The sequence below is a fragment of the Propithecus coquereli genome, unplaced genomic scaffold, assembly GCF_000956105.1.
Source record: "Propithecus coquereli isolate 6110/MARCELLA unplaced genomic scaffold, Pcoq_1.0 Scaffold227, whole genome shotgun sequence".
NCBI lineage: Eukaryota > Metazoa > Chordata > Mammalia > Primates > Indriidae > Propithecus > Propithecus coquereli.
In genome coordinates this window covers 2,544,422-2,563,821 of record NW_012147808.1, presented here as the reverse complement: position 1 = coordinate 2,563,821, position 19,400 = coordinate 2,544,422, and the positions used below count along the sequence as shown (strand labels likewise).

The 19,400-nt window shown below is 43.6% G+C and overlaps 1 protein-coding gene across 5 annotated transcripts; it reads left to right on the top strand.

The window, feature by feature from the left end:
- The first annotated feature begins 2,267 nt into the window (after positions 1 to 2,267).
- On the top strand, positions 2,268 to 18,742 carry CELF1 (CUGBP, Elav-like family member 1). 5 transcript variants are annotated; one of them, XM_012645155.1, is made up of 11 exons: positions 2,268 to 2,327; positions 3,083 to 3,217; positions 3,940 to 4,019; positions 4,342 to 4,503; positions 6,955 to 7,018; positions 8,469 to 8,597; positions 8,955 to 9,065; positions 9,812 to 9,997; positions 11,736 to 11,879; positions 12,322 to 12,488; positions 12,577 to 18,742. In XM_012645155.1, the coding sequence occupies exons 1-10, from the start codon at positions 2,279 to 2,281 to the stop codon at positions 12,447 to 12,449; spliced, it is 1,188 nt and encodes a 395-aa protein (XP_012500609.1). In that variant the 5' UTR covers positions 2,268 to 2,278; the 3' UTR covers positions 12,450 to 12,488; positions 12,577 to 18,742. The 5 variants fall into 5 exon arrangements, with proteins under 5 accessions (XP_012500609.1, XP_012500608.1, XP_012500607.1 ...); XM_012645154.1 differs by having other exon boundaries at positions 8,952 to 9,065; positions 15,804 to 18,742; XM_012645153.1 differs by having other exon boundaries at positions 6,943 to 7,018; positions 15,804 to 18,742.
- The last annotated feature ends 658 nt before the right edge of the window (positions 18,743 to 19,400 follow it).

Sequence of the window (19,400 nt, the reverse complement as noted above, 5' to 3'; positions counted from 1 at the left end):
CATCTTGTTTTGGGAGCTTTTCTTTAACCTTTAAGTTCCTCTGAGAATTCTCATGATAGTCAAGAAATGAGTGACATTGTCAGTTCCTCAGTTAAAACCCGAAATGTCCCAATCAGAATGTTTACTTTAGTTTTGCATCTAATGGAATGGGTGGCCATGGCAAGAAAGGACTGGGGAACTCTGGTAAATCGAATGGAAGTAATGAAAGAAGTAGAATTTTTTTCCTCTATTTTTTAAGAAAAGTAATTGAGATCTTGAAAGAAAATAAAACTCCCTCTGGAAAGCAGCATGAATATATAATAGAGGTTTTATTTTATCTTATGCAGCTCAAAGAAAATGAACGGCACCCTGGACCACCCAGACCAACCAGATCTGGATGCCATCAAGATGTTTGTGGGCCAGGTTCCGAGGACCTGGTCTGAAAAGGACTTGCGGGAACTCTTTGAACAGTATGGTGCTGTCTACGAAATCAATGTCCTAAGGGATAGGAGCCAGAACCCTCCTCAGAGCAAAGGTCAGGGCTTTGGGTTTTTATATGTAATTTTAGCTGTGCACATTCTGTCACTCATCGCCAGAATTTTCCTAAGTCATATAGGGGGAAATGTCTGTCTTTTTATAGTAGCTGTATCTTCTAATACAGACACATTTAATGACATAAAAATAAAATGTTAAGGTGACAACATGAGGATAATTTGTAAATTGGATCTTGGGCAGTCCTTTGCGATAGCTTTAAATTCAGTAGATCATACCCATGCAAATGTCTCATTTGGTCTTGGGAATGGAATGACAGAAATAAAATGGAAGTCAACCAACCACCTAAGGTTTTTTTCAGTGCTTTGACTAGGGTAAACTGAAAGACAAAGACTGTCTGTGTACCCTGGATTTTTTGTTAGTATAACAGAGGCCTTTCGGGATGGTTTATCAACTAGGAAGGACTTGTTTAGGCAACTTGTTTGTTGTAGCCTACAAAATGAACAGGAGAAGAAAGACTGAGCTACTTCTGGAGATATCTAGCAGAGTGGAAGTTTCACAGGACTGACAGTAGATAGGTGTTAGCTTTGCCCCATATACACACAGACATGTTCTTGTTTTCCAGTTGACCAATTTCAGAATAATTTTCTGTGGAGGCTGTCCTATAGTACAAATGTGAGCAAGCACATTTGTAAATTTGAAACCAGGTTAATAGCAAGGGATCTAGAAGCAGAGGAATTATTTTCTTTTTGAGGCATAATTAACTAAAAATATAAAGTATCATAGTTTCTGAAAATGACTAGCAAAATAACATTCAGTAATACAAAATCCTAACTCTAGCATGATTTTGAAAGAAATCTATTTTGTATCTCATGGGAATATGGGTGCTTCAGAACATTGAAGCCCAGGATTTACAAGATAGACTTCCTTCCTCCTATTCCACATAAAGATATAAAGCACAAAATCTACAGATCTGAGTCAACACTATGTGTTGTTAGAAGTTTAATTATATTTGATGAGAACCAAGAGTCCACAAAAAAATGTTAAGAGGTCCTTGCTCTTAAATAATTTTATAATTTAATAAGTGATAATTATGTTTGAAGCAAGTGGCAGAATTTGGCTACGATGTAAGGAGGGGTTTGTTCTGAGAGAGCAGGGAAAGAAAGAGTTCCTGGTAGACTACAAGCTGCAAGAGTACAGGGCCCCGTCTGTCTTGTTTGTGGCCAAGTCTTCTTGCCACCATGCTACGTGGTGCTCCAAGTGGGTGGATCCAATGGAATGGCACATGACCTCTGTAAGGGAAGTCATCTTTTCCAGAGATTTATATGAGCAGCTAAAGAGGACTTTTAATATAACTAGGAGGAGAATAAAATAATAAAGAAAATGCATAGAAAATAATCTCCTTTTTTCCTACTGGATGTTCATATTCATCCTCTACCCTCTTGACAGTTTTTTGTTTTTTTTTTTTTTTTGAGACAGAGTCTCACTCTGTCGCCCGGGCTAGAGTGCCAAGACGTCAGCCTAGCTCACAGCAACCTCAAACTCCTGGGCTCAAGTGATCCTCCTGCCTCAGCCTCCCGAGTAGCTGGGACTACAGGCACCTGCCATCACACCCAGCTAATTTGTATTTTGATTTCTTGACTCCCATTCTATCTATCATATTTTGTGGAGAAAGATCATGAGGCAGACATGAGTTTAGAGAGAACTCTTAAGGCTTTGGTTTTGGTATTTCTTTTAGAGCTGTCATTTAAATTTCTGAGTGCCATCAGTGTGTACAATGATAATATTCATGTGTTTTCCTTTTTAGATGCATCATCCTATACAGATGAAACCTGCTGACAGTGAGAAGAACAATGGTAAGCAAGCATATGAACTCTTCGCCTTATAAGGATTCTTCCTAGTTTGCTGTTTTTACGATATCTGGATTGAATTGTGCTCTAAGTAATCTGTCCTCTAAATTGTCTCAGTTTTTTCTTTAAAATGAGTGTGATAAATAAATGAGGAAAATAGAATTGACAGGGAAACATTACAAGAACATTTTAGAATAAACCGAGATATCCTTGATCAATATAATGTCTTACGGGCAGGAGTGAGGGGGAAAATGGAACAAGTTAGAAAGGAGAACTTAGTCCTCAAGAAAATAGTTACATTCACTGAAAGTTGTGTTCTTTTCCTCTTGTCGTATCAAGTAAGTGTAAAAACCTCTTCCTCTTTCTTCTTTGGAAGTATGGCTAGTAAGAGCAAATAATACTAAGTACTAGGCAAGATGCTCAGCACTTTTCATTTAATACCTACTGCTAGCCTTTGAAGTAAACCTAGTTATCCCTATTAATTAGATGAGGAAACAGGCACAGAATGGTTAAGTAACTTTCACAAGATCACAAAACTACCATATTTCATCTAAATGCTTCTAGTTATAATTTTAAGATACCATTGGTTATAAGAGGAGATGCAAAATCATGAAAAAAAAAAATATGTGTCTTGGAATCCATGAAATATGGTATGAAGGCACAGAGCCAGGATTCAAACTCAGGCGGTCTGGCTCCCAAGTCTGTGCTACCCTGTCTCTTTTAGTGATAATGTTCAAGCCTTTTGTGTTTTACTCTCTTAGCAGTGGAAGACAGGAAGCTGTTTATTGGTATGATTTCCAAGAAGTGCACTGAAAATGACATCCGAGTCATGTTCTCTTCATTTGGACAGATTGAAGAGTGCCGGATATTGCGGGGACCTGATGGCCTGAGCCGAGGTAGATACAATTTTAGTATTTAAGGATACTTAACGTTAAATTTGGAGTCTCTTTTTAATTTGACCAGGGATCCCTAGCCAATATGGCCTTGTCACGTTGGAAAGATTGGGCCCATTCCTCCCTGCTGTGCATTTAGGTCTAGTCTCAACGACTCCTACCAGTTGATTCCTTTTGTATTCTCTCAACTGCTCTATGTGGTCTACATTCTGCACGTCACTGTCGTGCATTAAAATTTTCTCTTTCTGTGCTTGGAGAGGTTCTTGATGGCAAAATGGAAACACTTCCTTCTCCTAGTTTATTTTCTTTTCAAGAGGAACCAGAGGGCCGGGCGCTCTGGCTCACGCCTGTAATCCTAGCACTTTGGGAGTCTGAGGCAGGAGAATTGCTTTAGCCCAGGAGTTTGAGGTTACAGTAAGATAATCATACCACTATACTCCAGCCTGAGCAACAGATTTAAACTCTGCCTCTTTAAAAAAGAGGAACTAGAGGATATGATTCTTTTCTCCTTCAAGAACTTTCTTTCCTGTCTGTGGGTCTCTGGTTTTTCATTATAGCACTTATCACTCTATTGTAACATATCTGTCTCTTCCACCAGCTCATGAACCCCTGAAGATAGGGACCCTGTCCGTGTCACTAGTATGGTAGTCAGTACATAGTAGGTGCTCAGTACATCTGTCAGATAAATAAGCGAATGAATGAGTTATTGATTCTTCTCTTACCAGGTTGTGCATTTGTGACTTTTACAACAAGAGCCATGGCACAGACGGCCATCAAGGCAATGCACCAAGCACAGACCATGGAGGTAGGGAGTAGATAGGTGAAAGGGGGGAAATTCCTTAGCTTCAGAATATTACAACAGTTGGCCATCAAAGTCCAGCAGTATGTATAGCATCTAAGTGTCTAGAAATTTAAAAAGCCTGTCTCTCTTAAAAGTTAAAACCCAATGCTTTCTTTTAAAATAACATACAGAAAATCGTTGCCCTTTTATTAATAAATCGTCTCTTGTCACTCATGTCGTTTGGCAATTAATGAAATTAGGTTATAGCCTGCATGTCACCAAAAAGGAGGATATTTCCTTCATCCAGGAGAGGGAATTTGACCCTTTGGTTTTGGTGTTTTCATAGGGTTGCTCATCACCCATGGTTGTAAAATTTGCTGATACACAGAAGGACAAAGAACAGAAGAGAATGGCCCAGCAGCTCCAGCAACAGATGCAGCAAATCAGCGCAGCATCTGTGTGGGGAAACCTTGCTGGTCTAAATACTCTTGGACCCCAGTATTTAGCAGTGAGTCTTTGTGGTTTGCTTTCTGCAGATTGTGCAAGCTCCCAGCCTGTTTCTTCTTCTGCTGTCCCTAGCTAACAGACACAGTGGCATTTACAACTTGTGGCATACAAAAATCTTAATGTAAATATTCAGGCAATGCAATGTTCTTTAAGTCATGTTAGTGTGTATCTCTCTTTCTCTCTTTATATCTTGAGGCCGTTGCTATGATTGAAGTGAAATCCCAGTATTTCTTTCTTTTGGATATAGAGGGCAGCATTAAAATCCTGTTGAGTCTTTCCTAAAGAATATGATAAATGTTTCTTTCAGTGGACTGAGAGATCAAGAGATTAACATGGACATTATTAAATTATAATTACAGGTATATATTCCATTTCACTACATTGTTAATTTGGTCTCTCTGTTGTTGAATCTGAGCCATAATAGTCCAGAAGGTCTAGGTCCAGTTTGCTATTTAGATTTACTAGGACTGCGGTATGTTATAGGGGATTATTTTACTGCTTTAACCCTTAAAAGAATTACAGCCAGCACAAGACACTTTAAACCATCTCGTCTGTTAGTCAAAAAGAAAAGGTCATCTCTGAAGCTATAAATGGTAAAACCGTTAGATTTATATGGATAGTTGAGAAATATCCACATAGGAATAACCAGTATAGTTATTCATTTGTCAACTTTTCAAGTATTGTTCTGTATGGAAACAGAGGAAAGGCAGTGATTTCTGTCCCCTAGTACTGAATTTTGGTTAATCTGATCCCCCCTGGTTTTTATGTTTCTAAAATCTTAGAAAAAAAAATCCAGTTTATCTTAGCTAGAATTTCTCTGAAGTAAAAAAACAGAGGGTGGTTATATTTTAACAGATTAAATTATTTCTTAGTGCTGAAACATTGCTTATAAGTTCAGAAAATTGAGAGAGATTTTAGTCTTCTTCCAAAATGATAATGCTTTGAGAATTATCTCCCTGATATGCGATTGCTTTTCTTAGAGAGTTTTAGAGCCTCTTTTTAGGGAAGAGTCACCTTTTTGTAGTCATTGCCACAACCAGCAAGTGCCTGATGGTATATATGTTGAGAGCTGTGGTCTCTTCATTTCAGTAAGACATGATCCCTGCCCTAAGAGCTGTTCTCATTTAGGGAGGAAATGAAGGTGCCAAGTACACTAAGCATAGTCCCCCAGTTAAGACTGAATACATTGCCCAATGTGTTTTAAGATAAAAAGGAAGACATGTTTGGTAAAAGGTATTTGAGGGGAGATATTTCATTATTTAAAAAATATTTTTAAAATATTTCATTATTTAAAAAAAATGACGTGGGTGCTAATGGATTGTGTAAGTGATAGGACATCATCATTAATTATGAGGTTCTTTCTCGAATATGTGAACTCGAACCAACTGAGAATTCTACTGGACTAGAACGGTGGTTCTTAATCTTTATGGGGTGTAAACCCCTTTGAGCAGTAGTAAAAAAGTGTGTGTATGTACATTTTTTCCATTCTGTTTCTGGAGGTTTGTGTACCTCCTGAAACCCATCCATGAACTGTAGCCTAGAAGAATTCATGACAAAGGAACCAGGTTATAGGAATGGAAAGCAGGTTGCATAAAGGATCCAGTATAAGAATACCAATTTTCCATAAGGAGCAGTAATTGGGTTTGAATGGAGCAACGGTTTTCAGCAGATTGGTTAGATGAAGGTTGTGGTTTGCCATGATACAGAGTAATGTCACAGAATTCCATAAACTTACCGACAGGCCTTCTTGTTTTATTTGTTATGAGATAACCATCGAAGGAGAACATACACTGAACGTGGTATAGTCTGATCCGTCAGTTATTCTGTCATCTGCAACAGTGAAGACCAGTTTGGAGGGGAAGAGATAAATAGAGCTGGATAGATGTGTAGCTTGGGAGCAATTGATTAGTCCTGGGGTCCATTGTGACTGGAAAAGGTTGACTCCAGGAAATACCATGAAATACTCAGATTTGATATTTAAAATAGTTATGCAAAGTAGCAATTGAGTATCCAGATGGAAACAATCTACAGAACAAGATGTGTGCATCTAACTAAGGAGAACTTGGGAGAGGGGAGCTAGAAATGGTAGTCATCCACACAGAGACATGGATCACAGTTGCCCGTGCAGCTGCCTGAGTTTAGCTTATTACGCTGCTCTACCTCTTTTTGGTGCTGTGCTGTATTCTGCTGCCCAGGGACTTGAGCTTGGCTCAGTACTCGGTGAACATTCTATCTTCTGGGCCAGGGCTTTTTAGCTATATTGTATTGTTCTGTGCTGTCATAAGCCTCATGTTTCTGTTGTGTTGGCTTGGGTTCTTGTCTTCGACTTTCTTCTCTCTGGGGGTCTCTGCACTCTCGCTTTGCTGTGCTGTAGAGTTATCCCAGATGCAGAACCAGCCCTCACTCTCACTCTTGTTCTGTTTTTTGGTGTAATGTCTAGCTTTATTTGCAGCTCCTTCAGCAGACTGCCTCCTCTGGGAACCTCAACACCTTGAGCAGCCTCCACCCAATGGGAGGTAAGTGTCCCACTGCTGCGGAGGAGCAGCAGCACCCAGGCCAACAGACCCAGCTAACAACAGTCTAAGAGTTTTGTACCGTTTGTGTAAAAAAAAAACTTTTCACTCATCATGTAAACCTGAGCTGAGGTGAACATCTTAGGACTCAACCGCCTTGTCTCTATAAGGTGCCTCTATTGCTAGTTGATGCCACATTGCTCTGAGGTTGTCTGCTGCCCCCCATCCTTTTACGTTACTGTTGGGGAAGAAGATAGAAAAGAGCTGTTAGCACCTGTAGGCTATCTGAGGCCATTCTGATATGGAGAAAATTGCAGGAACTCTTTATTTCCACAGTAAAGTGACTCTGTATAGAAATGCTATGAACCCAAGCAGTTAGTTAACTTGTGTGTCTTATACTTGTTGTTTCTTAGGAGGATTCTTCTTTTGTTCTTGCTGTTAACATACACAGAAAACTTAATGACAGATACATCCTAGTTTATAACAAAATGGGATTCCACAGACAAGCCTGAGCCAGAGGCCAGCAGAAGTTGGTGGGGGATAGGGAGTGGGGCAGTTCCAAAGCTGTCTGTTGCCCACACTCTCTGCAGTGGGTTAAGACTAGGCAAGAACATTTGAGGAAGGTGTAGTTTTCAGTGAATTACATTTTGCAGGTAAAAATTTGTGATAGTTGTTCAGTTCTAGGGAATTATAGTTGGCTATGTTTATAGAAAGTTGCTAGATTGTGATCTATATCGTATTTTTATTCTCACCTACTCTTTCTACTCTCCCCTTACCCCCCACCCTGTCTACCTTTCCGTCATCTAGTAAATGATTTGCAACGTCTACAGCATAGTTCAGATTTCTTTCTCTCCTTTTAACTGTGTTGCCTAGGTTCTACTTGGAAGTCTTTCCCTTAGTGATTTTTCTTCTCTTCTTCCAGTGATTAATCTGCTATTCAAATGGCGATGTTTTCTTTATTCTTTCTCCTCTTGCTGTTCTCATATGTATTCTCCTCTGTTGTTCTCCTGGGCCTTCTGCATCTCTGCTGCATTTTCTGCTTGTTCACCTCTATGGTAGAGAGCAAATCCCTTTTAAAGTGTAAGTGAGGGGCTTAGATGTAATCCTGTTCTGTGCCAGAGGTTTTGGCATTGTTCTCTTGGGCTCCTGGCCCCATGATAGGCCACAGGCATGCCCCTCTTTCCTGGTTTCCTAATCGTCCATCCCTTTATTAATACTCATTTGGGGGGATGGTGTGCTATTGGATTAGCTGTCTCTTCTCTGAGGAAAGGATTTCAAGTTTCTTAACGACTAACATGCGAATCTTTTTTGCAACCCTGTAATGCTTGCAGGGCTTATCTAGAACAGTTCCTCTTTGTCTTGGACCAGCCTTCTGCCAGTGTGTGCTATCATTACTGGAACAGATATGAGGCACCCTTATCTGCTGGCTGATCTCTTGCTTTGGATGTTGCAGGGTTAAATGCAATGCAGTTACAGAATTTGGCTGCACTGGCTGCTGCAGCTAGTGCAGCTCAGAACACACCAAGTGGTACCAATGCTCTCACTACATCCAGCAGTCCCCTCAGCGTGCTCACCAGTTCAGGTAAGCATGTAATAGAGGCCAGTGTGCCGTTTTGTGTCTTGGGCAGATCCTGTCTATTCGAAGAAAGAGTCCAAAGAGAGTCATTCTGGAAAGTAGTTAATGCTCATTTCCAGAAGGGTCAGATTATGAACAACAAATTTTCAAATGTCATCTTCTGACTTAAGGGAAATCTCATACTTTTTAGCTTGCTTGTAGCCATCATTTGTCTGTGTCCTGCAAGGACAGTTACCAGAATTAGTAACTGAAAACCTCTCTGCAAATAGGATACTTGGATAGTATCACTCTTGTGTTTTGGTTTTTGTTGGCAAGAAAAGGCAAGTGATGGCTTGATTTTAACTCCTGGATTTCTAATAGCAGGGTCCTCACCTAGCTCCAGCAGCAGTAACTCTGTGAACCCTATAGCCTCACTTGGAGCCCTACAGACATTAGCTGGAGCAACAGCTGGCCTCAACGTTGGCTCTTTGGCAGGTAAGGGGCAGCCCCTGGCTTTCATGATACCATTCTTTATGCAGAAAGCACATCTTAACTATGGTGAGGGCACCATTGGAATGATTGAAGTGGCCCAGTAAAGTTAGAAGTAATCATGGGATTTCAAATCATACCTGAGTTAAAAATCCCACACTTTCCCCTTAGCTAGCTGTAACTTTGGACCACCTTTCTAAGGTCATTTTATCATCTTTGAAGTGGGAGTAATAGAATACTTCAAAGGATTATTAAGAAACGAGAACATAAAGTGCTGATGAGCACGTTGCATATTACAGTGCCTGGCACATAGAACGTACTCAATAAATGTTAGCTATTTTGATGGTAGGGTTTACCCACATCTTGTCATAGATCACATGTACCCCTTTAACTCCCAGCCCCAGGACTCTTGTCTTACCACATTCTAGCTCTGTATGAGAAAGTGGCAGAATAGCCAGAGATTGGAGCCAATCCTGAGTGAGGGAGCGTCACTTCTTCCATAGGCTGAAGGAAGGTAATGGGGAGCACCCCACTTGGAAGCGGCATTTTCTAATGTCCTTATTAGCAGCAAGAGCTGGTGAATATCCCGAAATCTGACCAGTGAGATGGATGTTCCTCCTCAGGAGGAAACTAAGAGGGAAATGAAAGGGAGAACTTTGGAGCTTTCCCCTCTTAGATGTCCCTAAGTATACCTGTCTTTGGCATTAGTTGAGTCTTTCTAGCATATTATTCCTTCTCTTCCCCCAAACAAGGGATGGCTGCTTTAAACGGTGGCCTGGGTAGCAGTGGCCTTTCCAATGGCACCGGGAGCACCATGGAGGCCCTCACTCAGGCCTACTCGGGTATCCAGCAATATGCTGCTGCAGCGCTCCCCACTCTCTACAACCAGAATCTGTTGACACAGCAGAGTATTGGTGCTGCTGGAAGCCAGAAGGAAGGTGAGTACAAAGGGAGATTGAGGTCGGGTGGGGGTGTTAGTTACTTCACCTGTACCGGAACTGAAAGGCAGAGCAAAGGCTGAGAGAACCATATTTAGGTGGTAAGACCAACACTCGGGTAGACTGAGAAACTCTGTGAAGGGCGATCTGCTTTTGGAATGTTTTCTGGATGTGGCTCAGATCAGAACCTCTGTACGCCCTCCTGGGAGGGGGCTGCAGTTTTTACCTGAAGAAAGAGACACTGACCTTATTGTGTCTGACATCATTTGACCAGAATCTGTTTTTTGTTAGGAAGTCTTCTCTCTGAATTACAGATCTGTCAGAAAATCTTCTATCTTCTAACAATCCGACAGTTCGCTTTAGCTGTTATTTGACATTTTCCTCACTTTCTCGTCAATGTCCTAATTGAGGACAGACAGAGTTATGGTCCCTGGGCTGATGGAGTGGGAAGTGTGTCCTTTGACGTGAATGCTGTTAAATTTAGGAGGTGCTTTCTAACCAGAAAGAGTCCTGAATGTGGTGTGTATGAATAGAAAGTCTCGCTGACACATTTGTGCTCAGATTTGACTGAGTTTTTATAACCAGAAGCTGGCACGGTTTAAGCACTAATGCAGGAAAAAAATGAGTATCCTCTTACCGTAGCAGCAAGGAGTCCTGGTCCCTCTTTACCTGCTCTGAATCAGATGCTCCTGTGCCCTGGGGATGTGGCAGTGGGAGAACGCCTCTCTTGAACTTAAACTTCAGTGGAGACTGTGGAGACAGACAGACGAGTTAAAGTGTGAGGTGTTCGGGAGAGTAACCAACAGGAAAGAGGGATAGGGATTGCCAGAGGCGCTGCATTTTATGCAGGATGCTCAGAGAAGTCTCTCTGAGTTGGCCTTTAAGCAGAGACCTGAAGGAAGTGACGAAGCAAGCCACGCATGTATCTAGAGGAAGAGGAGCTATGGGGGCAAAGGAAGAGCAAGTACAAAGGCCCTGAGGCAGCAGTGCTCCTGATGTGTTTGCCAGTGGGGAAGACGGACAGCTGGGGAAGGGCTGGACTGCAATTATAATAAGACTCTGGTTATAAAAATCATTGAGTGTAAGTGGTTGGATGAAGAAAGCATATTCTGTTTTTGAGCTTAGTGTTGATCTTAGGCACATTTTTAAATATGTAATATCTTATTGCTGAGGTTCCATTTACATATGGTTAAATTCACCCATTTTGGCTCTGTGAGTGTTGGTGACACACACGGGCCCTGACCACCACATTTCCATCACCCCCAGAAACTCCCTCGTGCCCCTTTGTAGTCATTGCCTGCCCCGACGTCCTGCCTCTAGCAACTACCAATCTGTTTGCTGTCCCTGAAGTTTCTAGGCAGAATTTTAAAACCTGTTTTGTTTAAAACCTCTGTCCACCCCACTCCTGTGTTCCTCCTTGAACCTCCAGTCTCTGTTTTACTGCCTCACACGCAAGTCCACCTGCTCTGTTATCCCAGTATTCTCCCTTCCCACAAGGCAGAGTTCTAACACCCTCAGTGAGGTAGAGCTTGGCTAAATGTGAGGGAAGGACTCTAGTTTAGTGATTGCCCTTTGATTCCCTGCCCCGTGTTTTTTGGAGAATCTGTTTAGTTCCCCAAATGTATCTCTCTTTGTTGAGATTGTGAAAGTTTTAACACAAGTAGCAATAAAGACCACTGGTGCAGGGCAGTGAGCTTGCTCGACACTGATACCTTTCTAATCGTTGGGTATTTTGAAGGTCCAGAGGGAGCCAACCTGTTCATCTACCACCTGCCCCAGGAGTTTGGAGATCAGGACCTGCTGCAGATGTTTATGCCCTTTGGGAATGTCGTGTCTGCCAAGGTTTTCATAGACAAGCAGACAAACCTGAGCAAGTGTTTTGGTATGTTGGCCTCTCTTCTGGTGTCAGGGTGGGATTAAGTATTTTACCACTAAGAAAGAGAAAGGGCTGATTGCAGAAAGAGCTGTATTTGAGATTGGGCTGTTGTTTAACTCAGCCTTGGTCAGATCACATGACCTCTTTTTGAGCTTCAGTTTTCTCATTTCTGTAGCAGAGATAATAATTTCTACCCACACTGTTGCTCCAGAGGGAAAAAACTATACAGAAAGCGGCTTGCAAAAAACCCTTAAAGTACCATGTAGATGTCAAGTGGTACTATTAGGAGCTTAATTTATTTCATGTGATATAATTTCCAGATTTCTTATTCTACTGAGAATACTTGGAATTTGAGACTAAGCACATAAAGGTGTCTCTTGCATAAGGAGAACTGAGAATCTCCTTGCCTCATTATGTCCCTCACCTAGGTTTCTGCTTGGACACACAGGTTTTGTAAGTTACGACAATCCTGTTTCGGCTCAAGCTGCCATCCAGTCCATGAACGGCTTTCAGATTGGCATGAAGCGGCTTAAAGTGCAGCTCAAACGTTCGAAGAATGACAGCAAGCCCTACTGAGCGTGCTCCCCTCTGAGACTGGAGTGAGAGGGTCTTCTGGTAAGTGGGGGAGGAGCACCCTTAATGATTGGAAGCCCTAAGGCTGTGTGTTGACAGCCCTGGACCCTGATCCCTGCCACTCTCGCAGGCACAGCTTGCCCTGAAGACTCGGCTACTGCCTTCTGTGGGAGTTTCGCTTCGTACAGAGGACAAGTTTGTGCTTTGGTTTCCAGTGTTTTACTTTGGAGTTTAGGTGCCATATCCTGAGTTTTTTTTTTTCCCCCCTTTATTTAAAGTTTGCTGTGTTTGTAACCAGTGTGTGTTGAGAAGGACCAACACCAAACCACCCTGGGGAAGGGGGAAACATTTAAAAAAGAAGATGATCAGAATTTGCCCCAAACCACCCCAAGAGAGAGAACTGAGTGGAACAAAAAAAACCGACCCCCCAGAATCTCCCTAAGTACAGGGGTGGGTGAAATGGGAACTGATATCCAAGAGCTATGGGGGGCAGAGTGGGTGGGGATGGCTTTGGAGGAGAATGGGAATGACTAGACACCTAATGCCCTGGCAGCTGGAGGCTCAAACCCCTACATAGTTGCCTTCTGGGGAAGTAGAGTTCTGCCACCTATTTTTCAGATTCTTGTCCTGGATTTCTGCCCCTCTTTCCTAAAAGGGATTAACAATTCTCTGGAAACCACCAGTTAAATTAGCTTGACATATGCAAAAAGCAGGCAGGTGTCTCCCATTACCAGCTTTCCCAGGCAACCATTGGTATTGGATTGGCCCTGCTTGGTTGGAGGCTGTTTGGGGAATAGCCAAAGAGGTCATTTTTAGTTTATTTTGACACCAAATTAGACCATGGCGCATTTCCATCAGGTCTCTTTAAAGAAGGCCTCTATGGGAAAACATTGCCCAGTGTCCTTGCAGTTCACCACAGCAAAGAGCATCACCTCCATTCCAAGCCACAATTTTCTCATGAGGGCGGATCCAAGAAGGGCTTGCAGTGCTAGCTAGAGAGAGTACCTCTTCTGGGCAGAGGGATCAAAAGCCATCTAGGTGGCGGAGGAGGAGCCTGCTTCTTGGTGAACCTGAATCAGAAGGTCCCTTCAAGCCAGCATGCTGCATTTGCCAGTGGCCAGAATTTAGTACTTACAAGGATTCAGAAATCCACGCTTGCCTGTTCCATTGAGGTGTCCCAGATGTAGAATTCCCACAGAGGCCTGGCAGGCCCTTCCTCTGACCACTCCAGTCCCATCTGTTCTTGGGGACAGAGGAGACAACAGGACGTTTACAGCCTCCGTATGGATTTAGTGTTCATTTACCTCAGTATTACTGTGTTCCTTTTTGTCCTCGTGCTACAAGTTAGCTCCCTGCTGCCTCCCACAGGTCTCACTCCAGCTCTTGCCTGTGACCCACATAGCCTCTGGGCTCTGCCTCTGTTCCAAGAAGTGCTGTGGGGGTGGAGAGCCAGGAAGGACATGCTGTTGGGAATATACACCTGGGCAGAGGTAGCCATTTTAGGATATGACTATAGCCACGACCAGGGACTGGATCCCTGGGTCCCTGGAATCTTAAACCTCACAAATAGTCCTGACCCCTAGCAGCAAAAATAAAATAAAGGGGTTGGTTTGCTATTAAGTCAGATGGGGCTCTCTCCTTGTCATGCTGTCCCTGTGGGTAACAGACAAGGATTGACCGTCTTGCTGTTGTACAGGTAGTTGGCGGTGTTGGATTATACCATTGATGCTGGGACAACTGTTCCATTCTCATAGTGATAACTTGGGTCTGTTGTCCTCTAAGAAACGTGAAACATACACTTCTTAAGCTGAACCACATAAACTTGAATTCTGTACACTGGGAGAAATGTGTCCTGTGTTTCAAAGGATAAAACTGTTCTAAAGGCTTCCAGGGTCATGATGGGATTTTTTAAATAAATGCAAAAAATAAAAAGAAAAAAGAAAAAAGAAAACAAAAAAAAGAAAAAAATGCTAGGTTGGGGAGGCGCTGTTCTGAATCCCAACCGGCTGGAACCAAGAATGTCGTTTCTATTTTTATAGAAGTTTTATACAGCTCCGGGGTGGAGAATATTTATTACCTAAATTATATCTCTGGAAAAGGCCAGGATTTTGTAGAATCCAGAATGTGATTGTTGTACACACAGGGTGCTGTGTATGATTGAAACTACTGACTTTCTGTGGCCCGTTTGCAGCCCAGCTAACCTGCCCGAGGGGAAGGCGTTAATGCTGTGAATTGGCAGAGGAGAGAGCTGTGCTCCACAGGGTGCTGCCGGTGCTGTGCTCCCTGACCTTCTGTTCTGTCTTCCTCCTTGGCCAGAACTCCTGTCCCTTCCCACTTCCTGCTTTCTCTTCCCTTCCACTATTTCATCATCATTTGTCCACGGATTGTCCTGGGCTCTGGGACCTTAATGAAACCCCTCTCCTAATGACGTAAGAGACAAGGTGCAATCCACCCGTCTTCGATCCCAGACCCTGAGGCTGCATACCTGCTCGTGGGTTCTCTTTTCTGAAAGGAGTGTTTGCCGCAGCGGGGTCCTGGGCTGCTCACACGGACAGCTGATAGGACCACGCACTTCTCTGTTCTCTCCTCCCCCTGCCCAGTGAGTTAGCACAGCGGCAGCACTGCCCTTGAGCACAGTTCTCTCCCCATGCCAAAGATGGTTTTGTGAAGAAGCTGCTCCCCTATAAGTCTCACGTGTGAAAGGGCTCAGCTTGGAGAGTGGAGACTCGCAGTCAAGTCTTAAGCAATCCTTACCTGTTGTGTGGAGGTTTCACTTACAGTGTGTTTTCTGCTGTAGTTTTGTTTCTTACTTGGGTTACATCATGAAACTGATTTGCCTTGAATGCAGCCAGATCACTGTCTCCTGGGTTCCACATGAGTGGCCAGGGCCTGCATGGAAGCTAAGAGCTTGGATTTCTGGGAACCAGGGCCATCCCCATAGGATTGAGCAGAAATCCTGGCCCTCTCCCCTAAAGAATTATTCCCAGCCCAGGCAGCATCTTCTGCTTTCTCCCTGGGTCTTGACCAGGGAGTGGGGAGAGAGGCCGAGGCTCTGCTCCCCTAGAGACCTTCTCTTACAAGTTGGGAAGTTCGAGGGAAATCCAAGCCTTAGGTTCCCTTCGTCTCTGGCAGTTGGATGTGTTCTTGGTGTCCTCCATGTCCTTTTTGACTTTTCCCTGTGTCCATTGTTAGCATGTGCAAAAGTTCCCTGTCATCACCCAGCCCCTGCCCCGCCCTGCCTCCTCATTTCAGGGCTGTACACACAGTCAGTGTTCCTGTTCTCTCTCTCTTTGTTTGGATGTATTGCTCTGTGTAACTCAGTGGGTCTCCCTCTTTCTGGTTTGTTTTTTTTTCTAGATTCCTGCCGTTTGTTCATCGTTGTGCCTAAAGCATGTCGATGTGGCGTCAAGTACATCGTCCAAATCCCTGTCTCTTCAGCTTCTCTGATGCTTGAACTCTCACCTTTGACCTTGTGTTGACCTTTGATGCTGACGTGTATTTTTATTATGTTTGTTTCTTTCTTTGTTTTTTCTTTTTTTCTTTCCTTTTTTTTCCCTTTTGTGCTGCCAAATTGGTTTTGCTAGAACGACTGCTGAAGGGGAAATATTTAAACTTGCATTTGAATATAAAAAAATCTATTTTTCTAGAACTTCATAAGATAACCACTTGATTTTGTGATTCCAATTCTTTGTAATTGTCTTCAGAGCAGCCCTACTAGCACATACCGCGTGGTGTTTGTATTTCTGTGAACACACAGCCAGTCCGTTTCTAGGCTTTGTTTCTCTGTGTGCTTAGTTTTAAAGACAACTTTGAAGTAAACAATGAAATAAAAGATGTCACTAAAACCTTTGAGGCTCCTGAGCACATTTTGCTGATATAGTTTGTGGGGCTTGAGGAGACCGCATGTGTTGTTCTTACTTTTGTTTTTCTGTGTTCTCAACTGCAGAAAGCACCTGAACCCTCTTTCGTTTTTGACTGCAGGCTGCAGTTTGGGCCCCAGCCAGCCCTTTTTCTTTTGCTTTTTCTTTTGTGGTTCTTCCCTGGAGTGACTCTGTGGGGAGCCTTGGATCCCTCTTGCCCCTTCCCCTCAGCCCCATGCTTGTTCCTGCAGTCTCCACAGCAAAATGTGATGCTTTGATTTTTTTGTTTTTGTATTGTTTTTGTGTTTTTGTTTTGAATTTTTTCCTTTCCTACTGAGATTATGCCCAGAAAAAACAAATTTTGCATGTTTCCTGCTGTTTCTTCACACCTTCGTATATATCACCTTCACCTCTCTGTTTTCTATAGTTTGTGCAAAAACTGACCGATTTAAAGGGGTTTCAAAGAAGCTGTTTTAAATTGTTGTGGGGTTATTTTTTTCAAGATTGTATTGTTTTATTTTGAAGTGGCAACTTTCTCCTCTATTGCCCTAGAGCGTTTGCCTGTGCACTTAGACTGTCACCTCGTGTGGCCTCCAGGTCTCAGCGGGCGTCCAGGAGGCTGGCTGCTCTGCTCAGAGTGGGTGTGGAGGGGGCCTGGAGAGGCACGAGAAGCAGAGATAGAACCCAGAAGGTGGCCCCGGGCGGGCAAGAGGCTTACTTAGCGCATTAGGGGCAGTGAGCACCCAGGGAAGGAGGGTGCTCGCAACCACCTGTAGGAGGCCATCTGCGCACTAGCGGCAATGTACCTGCCGGCGCTTCTCCTAGGTGACAAGCACAATACTACAGTCTTCACACTGTTTACAGCCCTGGGCACCAGCCACCCCGCACTGGCTCTTCACCGCAGCTCTGCTCTCGCTTAGCTAGGGGGTGGGAGGAAGGGCAGGGATTTGTTTTTTAAATTGGGCGAAGAGGAGCCAAACAGCTACTGTCCCTGGGTGCCAGGCAAGCCAGTTCTTTGGTTCCCTGAGGGGAACTAACCCTCTTCTCTTGTGGCACCATCCAGCCTCAGGGTCTTGGAGACTTGAGTAAGAATGTGAATGGAGGGGAGGCAAGGAGGTGAGAGGTCACAGGATGGATCTGTGGAGGGAGGAGTTTGCAGGGGGAGGCGATGGTAGATCCCACCCAGCCCAGAGCTGCTGGTGGGTGGGGGAGCTGGAGAGTAGGACTGTCCAGAGAAGCGGGGAGAGGTGTGGCCGAGGGGCGGGGCAGGGAAGGTAGAAGCACTGTGGAGCAGCATCCATGCTGGGGTCCGTGAGGGAAGGGAGCCCAGCAGAATTTCTGCTCTGGGGCCCAGCAGGTTGCCCAGTATTATGCCTGAGGCTGCTGTTAGGAGGAAAGGGCAGCCAAGTGCAGGCCCAGTGTATGGTAGCTGCTGCATTTCCTGGAAGGGGTGATTGGATGGAAAGAGGCCAGAAACCCCAGCCTGAGAGACTGCTGTGCGCCCCACAGTCTGACTGCACAGAGCCGCCTCTGTTGGCAGGAGGCGCTGAGGCTCCCCTTCCTGTGTATTGAGAAGCCGTGTTTGCCAATATATTTTGCTTTCAATTCCAAGAGGAGCTCTGGGAAAACCTGTGGATAAAACCAAATGCCAAACGTTGGACGTTGTTTCCTTTTCCTTTTCTCTCTCTGGTTGTTTTAATTGTTCTGTGGTGGTTTTAATGGATTTGAGACCCTGGAGCGGCAGCTGCCTTTCTAATTTCCAGCTGCTTTTTGTGAATAATTTAAAAAGAAAAAAAAAAAGAAACTTTACATTTTGGAGACAAACCTGTGTGAGTTTTTTATTGGTACAAACGTTGTATTTAACACTAGGGGTTTTGTACAGTTTTTTGCCTTTTCTACTAGAAAACAATGTAAAGTGATTTCACAATGTGAAGAGAAAAAAAATTGCCACTATGACCAAACGCACAGTCTGTTCTGCAGCAACAACGGGATTCAATCAACTCAAAGTCGTGATTCAGCCGTAGAAATGCTTTTCCTTTACCTTGTTTGAGCTTTTCCTTTCTTTCCTGTTTTGATTTGCAAAAGAAAATGTCTTTTTTGTGTGAGCTTGTGTTGTACTCTGTAGAAAATTATGGATTTTACTTTAATGGTTTAAAAAAAAAAAAGGCAAGAAGAGCCCTTGTCGCTTTTCTTACCTAATCACAGAGTTTGTGTAGTGGATTAAAAAAGAAAAAAAAATTGTTACAAGTTTGGAGCAAGGGAGTATGTGTTTAAAAGGAATCTCCTTCCTTCCTTTTTTTGTGTGTTTTTCCTTTTGTCCCAATGGGGAACCTAAATCTGTTTTAATTGCACAGACACACGGACAAAAAGTCATTTTGTATCTGCCAAGTGTGGTACCTTCCTTTGTTTATTTGCTATTAAACTGTTTGAGAAGAACCGATGTTGTCTCAGAGTTGTTGATTGTTGGGGCTGGGCTGTGGTGGTGTTCCTGAAGAAGGCGGTGAGATTTCTTTCTGGTGTGCCCAGAGGTATGCAGCTGAACCCACCAAAAGCTCCTGAAGGAAAACGCGATTTCTCACCAGAAAACTGCCTTCCCCATCTTCCTGTATTCTGCAAGATGCCTGTGTGTATGGAAACACCTTAAAACTTTTTTGACAGCCTTTATTTTTGTGCTTCTGTTTTCAGTAATGGCTGCCACATGAAAGTACTGGTCCAAACCTGCTAGTGCAGGTCCCTTCCCTGGTGCTGCAGAGTCCGTGTTCCGCGGGACTCGGATGGCCAGCACCGAATCCCAGAGCATGGCTGTCTTCCTCTCTCCAGGCGTTTAAAGCTCTGGCCCAAAATGGTTAAGCTTCTGCTTCCCTCACTTTTACCTCAGTACAGAGTCATAGAAGGGCATGTTTCTAAAACTCCTTCAGTTTACCCCTCAATGATGCTAGATCACCTGGGGCCTCCTCTGACCTCTGGGAACTTCAGATAGACACTGGGCCAGCAATCTCACTCCGGCTTTCTAGATGGAATATAAGCTGTACAAGCTTTCTGTTCCTTATGCAGTCTTGCCCTGCCTTTGCCGGCCTCACCTGGGGAGCCCCAG

Bases quoted from the DNA above. Each gene is read 5' to 3' on its own strand.
- CELF1 (XM_012645151.1), top strand. From the start codon at position 2,279: ATGCATCATCCTATACAGATGAAACCTGCTGACAGTGAGAAGAACAAT. The intron at 4,020-4,341 runs GTAGGGAGTAGA...GTGTTTTCATAG, and splicing joins ACCAAGCACAGACCATGGAG to GGTTGCTCATCACCCATGGT. The intron at 7,019-8,468 runs GTAAGTGTCCCA...TGGATGTTGCAG, and splicing joins CAGCCTCCACCCAATGGGAG to GGTTAAATGCAATGCAGTTA.